Raw genomic sequence first — 11,179 nt, forward strand, 5'->3', positions numbered from 1 at the left:
GGGCTCATGACAAGGTCGAGGTATTTGATGTTTACAAGGCAATGAAGTTGCCTGCAATATATGAGGAGCTGTCTGCAATTGCAGTCATTGATGAGGCAATGACATCTAAATATGTTGAAGCCCAAGACCCTTTAGAGAAAGTGTTAATTGGGCAAGACATTGAGGGAGATGTTGAAGCCCAGGAGTTGGCTAACGTCCTAAATTTCTCGAATATGAGTATGTTTTGCAAGTTTGTGGAGCCAATAAACAGAGTCATGGGACCACCTCCCAAGCCGTCGATTGAAGAAGAACCAAAGTTAGAGTTAAAGGCTCTCCCTTCTCATCTCAGGTATGCATTCTTAGGTGCCAATAAATCTTTACCTGTAATCCTTTCTTCTGCTTTGTCCGAATTGCAGGTTGAGGCATCTCTGAAATATTGAGGAAGGAAAAAAGGGAGATAGGCTGGCAGATGGCGGACATACATGGCATCAGCCCAACTTTATGCATGCACAGGATATTCATGGAGGAAGGGCACAAGTCAATTGTGCAACCGCAGCGCAGGCTAAACCCAATGATGAAAGATGTGGTGCGCAAGGAGGTGATCAAATGGCTAGATGTGAGTATTGTCTATCCAATTTCGAACAACAAGTGGGTCAGCCCAGTTCAGTGTGTGCCTAAAAAGGGAGGCATGACGGTGATCACCAATGAAAAAAATGAGTTGATTCCAACTAGGACGGTGACAGGAAGGCGAATATGCATGGATTACAAAAAATTGAATGAAGCCATCAGAAAGGATCACTACCCGGTTCCTTTTATTGATCAGATGCTGGACAGGTTGGCTGGACAAGAATATTATTGTTTCCTCGATGGCTATTCAAGATACAACCAAATTGTGATTGCACTAGAGGACCAGGAGAAAACTACACTCACTTGCCCGTATGGGACATATGCTTTCAAAAGAATGTTGTTTGGGCTATGCAATGCTCTAGCCACCTTCCAAAGATGCATGATGTCTATCTTTCATGATATGGTTGAAGATTTTGTGGAAATATTCATGGATGACTTCTCAGTATTTGGGGAGTCTTTTGACAGGTGCTTGGAGAATTTAGACTGGGTGTTGGCTAGATGCGAGGAAACTAATCTCGTCCTAAACTGGGAAAAATGTCATTTCCTAGTGAAGGAAAGGGTTGTGTTAGGCCATAAGGTGTCAAAGAGAGGGCTGGAAGTTGATTGTGCCAAAGTTGAAGTAATTGAAAAGCTACCTCCCCCAAGTTATGTTAAAGGGGTGCGAAGTTTTTTGGGTCATGCTGGTTTCTACAGGAGATTCATCAAGCACTTCTCTAAGATTGCAAGACCCATGTGTAGTCTCCCAGAGAAGGAGATGAAATTTGTATTTGATGAGCAATGCATGCAAGCTTTTGAAGTTTTGAAGAAGAAGTTGATAGAAGCTCCAATCCTAACTTCCCCAAATTGGGTGCTTCTTTTTTAGCTGATATGTGATGCAAGTGATATGGTTGTGGGAGCAGTGTTGGGGAAAGGAAAGAGAAGGTTTTTCACTCAATATATTATGCAACCAAAACACTGGATGCGGCCCAAACCAACTACACAATGACTGAAAAAGAAATGATAGCCTTGGTCTTTGCTTTTGACAAGTTTAGATCTTACCTCGTACGTATTAAAGTTGTTTTTTATACTGACCATGCAACTATCAGGTACTTGTTCAACAAGAAGGATGCAAAGCCGCGGTTAATCAGGTAGGTTCTATTGCTGCAAGAGTTTGACATCGAGATCAAGGACCGAAGAGGTTCTGAAAACTAGATTGCAGACCACCTGTCAAGATTGGAGAGTTCGTCACATGTGGGAGAGCAAGATCATATTAGGGAGGAATTCCCTGATGAAAAACTATTGGCGCTAGAGGTGACCGAACTACCATGGTATGCATACATTGTTAATTATTTGGTTAGCGGATTGTTTCCACCGGGTGTAACCACACACCAAAAGAAGAGGCTTATTTATGATTCTCGGTTCTACATATAGGATGAGCTTTATCTCTTCAAGCAAGGGCCGGACAAAATTATGAAGAGGTGTGTGCATGAGTCTGAGATGAGACAAGTGATGGATAGTTGCCACTCGTCTGCATATGGGGGTCATCATGGAGGTGAGCGCACTGTGCATAAGGTGCTCCAATTAGGTTTTTTCTGGCCTACTTTATTTAGAGATGTTGTCGGTTATGTGAAAAGTTGTGATCAATGTCAGAGGATGTGGTCTATTTCTAGATGACATGAGATGCCCTTGCATAACATCTTGGAGGTTGAAATATTTGATGTCTGGGGGATCGACTTCATGGGGCCATTCCCTCCATCGAATGGAAATCAGTACATACTTGTGGCTGTGGACTATGTGTCAAAATGGGTTGAGGCAGTGGCGTTGCCGACCAATGATGCTAAAGTGGTGTCGAAGTTTCTAAAGAAGCACATTTTCACTCGGTTTGGAACTCCTAGAGCAATAATCAGTGATGGAGGGATGCACTTCATAAATCAAGTGGTGAAGAATATCTTAGCTAAATATGGAGTCAGACACAAGGTAGCTACAACATACCACCCTCAAACTAGTGGCTAGGTAGAAGTGTCAAAGAGGGAGGTGAAGCAGATTCTACAGAAAATAATGAATGCCCAAAGGAAAGATTGGGCAATGAAGCTTGATAATGCATTATGGTCATACATGACCGCTTATAAGACACCAATAGGGACTTCTCCATATCACTTGGTGTTTGGTAAAGCGTGTCACCTTCTAGTTGAATTAGAACATCAGGCGTACTGGACAATGAAGAAGTTGAACCTGGACCTAGAACTAGCAGGGAGAAAGAGGATGGGCCAGCTACATAAATTGGAGGAATTCAGACTCCATGCTTATGAAAATGCTAAGCTCTATAAGGAGAAGACTAAACGATGGCATGATAAGCATATTGTGCCTCGATTTTTGAGCCTGGGCAAAAGGTATTATTATTTAACTATAGATTGAGGTTGTTTCTAGGTAAGTTGAAGTCAAAATGGTGCGGACCATTTGAGGTGGTGCGCATGACCGACCACGGCATTGTAGAGTTATGGAATGAACAAAAGCAATCCACGTTCATTGTGAATGGATAGAGGGTGAAGCATTACTTCGAACAAGAAGTGGATCGAGAAGAAGAAAGTATGTAATTGAGCAATGAATAAGAGGGAGTTGATTCATGCCGCGACGTTAAATCAGGCGCTACCCGAGAGGCAACTCGATACTTTGTGATTTTGAAAATATTTGCATTGTAGTTTGTTTTAATAGGTTAGTTTAGTGTAATTTTAGTTCTAGGTTATTTCATTTATCGTAAAATTTGTAATTTTAAAAAAAATTAAAAAAATTGGGCAATTAAACCAGTGGAGTCCGTGACAAGAGCGCGTCGCAGACTTGTTTCTTCTAGGTGATGGATGCCCCAGGCAAAGTTGCGAAAACATCAAGGCGAGACCGCGACAGGTCCGCGTCGTAGACACAGTTTATAGAATTAAATTAGTGGGGGTGGATTTCCAGTGGAGTCCGCGACCTCACCGCGTCGCGGACTTGTTCCCACTCTTCATTAATTCTCCCATGTTCCAAAAAAAATCGCAAGGCGTGACCGCGACAGCTCCGCGTCGCGGACCTGGTGAGTTCTTATGGTATTTTCAATTAAAAAGTTGGGTTTGACTCGACTAAATGGGTAAAAACCCGACCCCCATTCCCTTCTATTCCCCAAATCCATCCCTTTAACCCCATTTTCTATTTTAAATTGCTTTCTTCTCCTTTCCCCTTCAACCCTAACTCCTTCCAAGAACAAATCCATGTCGCGAAGTGGAAATTTCTCCCCAAGTTCATCACTTTTTGTGGGTCTAAGCATGCAAGGAATGTGTCCTACTCTTTTATTTCTTTCTTTGGGATAATTCACGACAGTTAGGGCTAGTATTTATGCGCGTGATGGATGAGTTGTTGTGATATGTTTAAATTGTTGCCTATTTGTGGTTTTCTGCTTCTTTATTGCTATGGTTGACGGAAAAATCTGTTGGAGTTCGATGGGATGATTATAATGAGGAAAATTTTGTATGGGGAAATTAATAATTAGGGGGTTGTTAATTCTTGAGTAGCAACTTGGTGATGAGGGAAGTGATTGAAATAGAAGAATGTGTGTTGGTTCGAATTCTTGAGTAGAATCTGAGATGTTTGGGTTTGTATGTTTAGGCTAGGGTGAATTGTGTGAATCATATGCTAAAAATTATATTGGGAAGTTTGAGTACCGTGTTGTTTGTGAAGTTGTGCTCGAGAGTAGGTGTGGGGTGGCTCTCCATTATTGAGTCTCACTAATTGAGATGAGTTTTGTCTGATTGCAGGTTACCATGTCTAGCACAGAAAGGTCGGGAAAAGCGGTGGCGTCTAGCAGCCGTGAAAGAGTAAGAACGGGCACCACCATTCCCCCGGCACCCACAGTCCCAAGAGGATAAACTCAGTGCTATGGGGCCAAGGCTATCACATCGGAGGGCAAGAAGTGGTACAAATCACACACAGAAGCCAAGTACTTCTCGGATGTGATACTTGATGATGTCAACTTAGAGAGGTAGTTCCCACACATTATGCGTCGCCTGCAAGAGCTGCACATGGGTTTCATCTTTCAAGATCCATTAGAATGCAATGTTAATGTGGTGCGGGAATTCTATGCAAATTGGAAGCCCGATGCCCGTTCTCACTTTGTGACAGTGCGGGGAGTGGAGGTCCCTCTGACACCTGCATCACTAAATCAAATCTTAGGGACTACAGATGCTCTTTCTGATATGCTCACGGGGATCAATATCAGTCCTCCATATCAACAGATTCGACATGTTTTGTGTGGGGCGCTGTCCATTGCGAAATGGATTTGGCATGGGCACCGTGGCTATCACCCGTCATATCCTTATGCTCACATGAATCGGGAAGCTCGGGTGTGGCTAAAAATTGTCATGAATTGTTTGATACCAAGGCTGCATTTTACCGAGGTGACGAGAGATCGAATATGCTTGGTCTATGCTCTAATGAAGGACCTACCCATTAATGTAGGAGCAGTGCTAAAATCAGCCATGCGCAAGGCTAGATTACATCGAGGTCGAAGATATGATTTTGGGGGATTAATCACTAATTTGTGCAGGCGAGCAGAAGTTCTAGAGGAGAGTGTGGACTACATGGCACCTTTGTTCACCACGCCCCTAGATGTCACAAAGACAAAGGGGCCAGAGAACATGCATGGACCCATCCTCACTACCGCTGAGCGAAATATGAGGGATGATATGATCACGACTTGCATGTTTGGATTGGAAATGTTGCGTCATAGAAATGTATGCCGAGCTTCGAGTCAGGAGCAGCTGGACGAAATTGCAACGAAGTACCTACTAAATGAACATGATGAGGCATTGCTGGGACTCGGACCTGCATTTCTGGAGCCCGTATGGGATGATGTTCCAGCTGATGAGGACAAGAGGTGAACCATGTCGGATAGTGAATCCAATTTTGATGCAGAAGAGGGTGACCTTTTGGCTCTTGAGGGCACCGACGGTGATGCCGACATGGATGAATGATCCGGGAAGTCCACCCGCCTTACCTTGCTTTCTTTCTGAATTATGTCACACTGTGGACAGTGTTGAGTTTTAAATGTGGGGTGGCGACTATATCTGTGTAAATAGTTTTTGTTTGCATTTGCTATTTTGTTTTGGGTTCCTTGGTAGTTGTTTTCAATTATTTTGTTTTGGGTTCCTTCGTAGTTGTTTGCGGTTCTTTAGCCAAGGACAGTTCCATTGAACCGTAGAAAATTTTTTTGTTTCTTAGGATTCAGTCAGTGTCATAGTTGAGTCAAGCCGCCCTATGATAGATGGATGACGACCGTCTTAAGGGCAGTTTTTGGTAGGGTTGGCTTTTGGCTAAGGCTGCACAACTGCTTTGAATTATATTGAAAGTTGAAAATATTGGATGACTTTGTGTTGAGACATCTAGGCTCTTTTATGTGACTCTAATTGGCGTATGATTTGTGTCACTCACTGGGAAGTAGTATATAGTGACCAGTTTTGAGTTGAATGTGTGCCAAGTGTGTAGGGTTTGTGCATTCCTTGCTATTGATTGAGGCCCAGAACTTGCCCCGTGTGTCTGCATAGCGAAAAAAGAGGATAAGGAATTTGGGAAGTGATATAGGCAATTTTTTGATAGCCATGATTGTGCCTTCCTGTACCCACCTTGATGTATATCCCTAGTTAACCCTTTCGAGCCTTGAACTTATTCTTTGGTAGCCTATTTTGAATCTAATACCCATTCCTTCTCTGGCCTATAAATTTGATCCAAAAGATCCTAAGCGCTTTGTGTAAATGTAAATGAAGGAAGCGGAAGTTCAATGGCAAGCCCCGGCATAAGTTTAGCTCGTAAAAAAATAAAAATAAAAAAATAAAATTAATAAATAAATAAACTTTGATGAATGAAGTTGGAATGAAAATGGTGGGAAGAGGTGAATGTAAATGCTTTGCAACAAGGGACCAATGGTTCCAAGAAAAGGAGCTTAAGGAGGAGGTTATTGAAAGAAGGTCCAAAAATGAAGTTTGTTTTGCATTAAATCGCTTGGGAATGCAGTCACTATTTATATCTGAAAAATAGTTCCTACCGGCCCCCTAACCTGCATTACAACCCTTAAAAGACCTAATTGATCTTGAACTTTCGTATTCTCAAAAGTAGTGAGGCAGTACACTAAGGGTAAACATATGGTTCGTTGGTTGTGGCATGTGAATTCTTTCGAGAGTGTGAGCGAAATTGCTTCCCGCACCCATTTTGTATGAAAATGTTATGTGTAAGTAAATCAGGGTGTGCATTTGTGGTGAGGGTACATGTTTAATGAGGTCTGACAACTGATATATCTGCGGATCCAAAAGTTGTGCATGAGTTTGTTGCGTTATAAGAGTCTATTCTTGAGGCTAGATGGTCTTGCTCGAGTCGTCCTAATGAATGCATAATATTTAACATGTTGTGTGAAGCTATGATAGTTGTTGTGGCCAAAGCTGAAATGCCATTAGGGGAAGTGTAGTAGAGTCGTCGTATGTTTGAAAGTGTGGAAGTGTTCGAGGACGAACAAAGCTGTAAGTGTGGGGTGGTGATCTTGGGAGTATTTATGTGCCTAATAGCCAATTTATCCCATATATATAGCTAAGTTGAGAGCATTTTTCGTTGTCGGAATTAAGTTTTGAGAGTCTTTTGATGTCGCTTCTTCTAACCAATATGAGTAGATGTTTCAGGGTGAAAAGCAAAGAAGAACGAGCCAAAATAGGGAACCTAGTCAGAGGTCGGAAAATAGAAGCCGCAGCTACGGAGAAAAAGGGCCAAGAAGCTGGAATATAAACTATGAGGGAGTATCTCCGCTTCGCGGAGCTAATACGTGTGCGCAAAAAAGAAATTCCACTTAACAGTGGAGTGCGTGATGGCAGCGCGTCACGGAGAGGTTTCATCTGTGTGCAACTATAGGGGAGGGTTAAATAGTTTAAGTGTGTTATTTTTATCATTATCAATTTTAAAAGAGACGGGAGCACAATATTTTGGGCGATTTGGCTAACACCTTCTAGGGTTCTTCTTCTACTCTTTCATTTTGGTAAACCCTTGTATGATCCTCAAACATTATTTGAGAATATTTTGTGTTATGAGTAGCTAAAGTCCCTTATTCTAGGGTTGTAGCTACGGTTAATGGTTTAATACAATTTGTTTCTAGTATGAGTAGGGTTATCTTATGATTTGTGCTTGCATTCTTGTTTAACTATTTTAATGCATGATCAACATTAAAATAAACTCATTGTCTGCTCTTGAACTCGGAAGATGAATAGAGGGATAGACCAAAGAATGTGGGAAGTGTGTTCATTCTAGGATAAAGTCTAGAATGTTTTGTATATAGGATAGTCTTATACTTATATACCACGCTTGGTTAATATGCAAGATGAATGCTTAATGCTCCGTCATTGGATCATGCCTAACCCCGCTCAACGATGTAGTTAGGCTATCAATGGGGGTAGGCGATTAGAGGTCGGGAGATCATGATCGTAAAATGAACCTTGCAAATCCATAATGAGGTTAACCCGTCGAATACTAGTATAAATCAATATTATATCAGAGATCGATCTATGCTACAACCCTGGAGCACCTTTTCGAATTGTGAAATTTTCTTGTTTGAAACCTTTTAATTAAAGTAATTAATATTTGATAGTGTCTAATTAGTAGTTATAAACAAATTTCTAAAATTATTTGTCACCCGAGTAAATTTAGTTTAGACATAAGAGAATTGTTATTTGTTGATTTGTAGTCCTTTGGGTTCGATAATTCAGCTCGAAAGAGTCGTTGTACTACTTGAGTGACCACGTGCACTTGCGTGTGCTTTTGGGCGCAACAATGATTATATTGCAAATTGTTGTGGGGCAAACCCGGATGCTGTAAACTTTGTAGGTAATGCACAATGAAAGGATTGGGCTGGAAAGTTAGATGATGCATTGTGGGAATCCAGAACTATGTATAAGACACTAATAGGGACTTCTCCATGTTGTATGGTATTCTGAAAAACATGCCATCTTCTGACGGAATTGGAGCACCAAGCATATTGGTCCATAAAAAAGTTGAATCTTGATCCTGAATCGGCTAGCAAGAAGAGAATAAGTTAGTTGCATGTTCTTGGGGAATTCAGACTCCACGCCTATGAAAATGCCAAGTTATATAAAGAGAAGACGAAGAAGTGGCATGGCAAGCATATCATCCCACACACCTTTGAGCCAGGCCAGCTGGTGTTGCTGTTTAGTTCAAGGTTGAAGTTATTCCCTGAAAACTTAAGTCAAAGTGGAGTGGGCCATTCGAGGCGGTGTGAATGACTCAACATCGGGCTATGAAGCTATAAGGACAAGAGCTCCACTTTTCTAGTGAATGGACAATGAGTAAAATACTACTTCAAAAATAATGTAGATCGTGAGAAATAAACACTTGAGTTGAATGATGAGTGTGTCATGAGTTGGGTCGAGCCGCGATGTTTGATTTTAACCTTTCAAGGACACTTCATCCAATTCTAAGTGTCAAAGATCGCTAGTCAGTATATAACCCAACTAAATAAGTTGGGGTCGAATCCCACAGGGAGTGGTACGTGTTTAAGATTCAATAGGAAGTACGAATATGATCAAGTCAGTCACAGGAATAGACATTTACGAATAAAAATATAATTCAAATCAGGAGGTGACACGAATGTCAAATAAGGGGGTTTTGGTTTCAATTATCAACTACCACATCAACAAATAAAACAGAATAACAATAATGATACGGGTTCTTGGGATGCGATTCAATTATAGGCTAATATAGACAAATGGGTAATTGAACTTGTTAGGAAATAGCTGAATATTAGTGAATAAGCTAGACTATAGAGGAGATAAACTTTCTCTAGAATAATTTACCCCGAATCAAGTCGATTTCTCTCGAACATCGACAAACATGCAATATAAGAACAACATATGCCTTAGTCCATTCACTCTCTCAAGCTGAATGTGTGGAAAGGGTTTAGGATTCACTCTCTCGAGTGGAACCCATCACAACCCAATACCCATAGACTATCAATCAATAATCTTGGTTTTAAAACCTCTCTCTCGAGAAGGCCAAAAAACACAAAGGTAGAACTGCATTTGCAACTACAATTCTTTAAATTAAACCACAATTACTGATTGAAATCACTTCTAAACAGCATTTAAACTAACAATTAACAATACCCATAAACTAAATCATCCCATAATCATGTAATCACACCCCAAGAATTGGGGTTTTAGTTAGACATCATAAAAAGATAAAATCGTTACCAAATTGAGTTTCCATCAACTGGGAAAGATTGATTTCGTCTTTACAAAGGTCTAAATTGAATAATCTCAAAGACCCACTTCCAATTTCTCAAAAGTGAAAAACTTCAATTATTCAAAGCTAAGGGAAAAACTTGTCTCAATACTTAGAATTCGATATATTCAAAGTATGATACTTAAAAATGATAAAAAGCTATATTAGATACTAAATTAAATGTTCAAAAAAGTATTTATAGTTGCCAAAAATATGTTGCGAAGGGCCATTCGACGCAGTAAGTGGGGCTCGGCGATCCGCCCTTTGGTCAATTCTATCGCCTTTTTGCCTTGGCCTTCAGCATCCTTTAGGTCTCTAACTTTGGGCGATCTAACACTGCATTGCGGAACCACTCGGTGATCCGCTGACTACTCCTTTCTCTCGCCAACTTGATTTTCTCCTTCAGGGCTCGGCACACTGGAACTTTAGGCGGTCAAGAGGCCGTTCGACGACTTGCCAAGTGGAGTAGGAGATCACCAGGCTCCCTTTTCTTCACACTTTCAGCTTGCTTCATTCCATTTTGCAAATTAGTGTCCTTGCATTGTTCCTCAATCCATATACCTGGTAATCAAGGGCTTTACATCAGTAATTTGCACAAAACAAGCATTTGAGGACACTAAATCATGATAAATAAAGCCCTAAATGAGTCCAAAACTTGGACTCATCAACACCCCCAACTTAAACTTTTGCTTGTCCTCAAGTAAAACTCAAGTTCAGCGATTCAAAAAGGATGTCTCAAACAGTGCTACACAAGACTCAATCATGAATGCACACAACAAGATTCAACTTACTCATGCAAAGATCAACTGTGCACTCAATGGTTCAAGTTGTGACTCACCATTACCAAAGATTCTCAAGTTCACAATTACTTGCTTCAAATGCAAGTTCAAGCTCAACAAAGGTACTCAAATGCCCTCACACAAAGATGATTCCATATTCACACACAATGGTTCAACAATTTATAGTTTCGGAATCATATGCAACTCTCACACTTACAAAGATGAACACGTGCATGACTTCACCCATAGGTTTGCCCTTATTTTCCAATCAACACCTGTTTCAGTTCACTCAAGATCAAAAAGGTATTTTTAAGGCATGTAATGGGGCTGAGTGTAAAGGCATGGTTATTTAAGCTCAGTGGCTGCTTATCCTCATGAAATGTGGTATGAACAACACTTTCTTTCCTTTTCTTCATCATTTTCATTCATGTTCAAAATTCACCCTATTTTCTTTTGCACTTTCACATCTTTATTTTTTTTTTAAATCGTTCTTTTTCTTTTTCATTCTTCTTTTCTTT

The 11,179-nt window shown here is 40.7% G+C and overlaps 1 protein-coding gene across 1 annotated transcript; it reads left to right on the forward strand.

Moving 5' to 3' along the window:
• The first annotated feature begins 2,643 nt into the window (after window positions 1–2,643).
• LOC107060982 (uncharacterized) lies at window positions 2,644–4,434 on the forward strand. The gene is made up of 2 exons (XM_015309624.1): window positions 2,644–2,975; window positions 4,371–4,434. Exons 1-2 carry the CDS (start codon window positions 2,644–2,646, stop codon window positions 4,432–4,434), a joined length of 396 nt encoding a protein of 131 aa, XP_015165110.1.
• Window positions 4,435–11,179: the final 6,745 nt, after the last annotated feature.

The sequence above is a fragment of the Solanum tuberosum genome, unplaced genomic scaffold (assembly GCF_000226075.1).
Source record: "Solanum tuberosum cultivar DM 1-3 516 R44 unplaced genomic scaffold, SolTub_3.0 scf00111, whole genome shotgun sequence".
Taxonomy (NCBI): domain Eukaryota; kingdom Viridiplantae; phylum Streptophyta; class Magnoliopsida; order Solanales; family Solanaceae; genus Solanum; species Solanum tuberosum.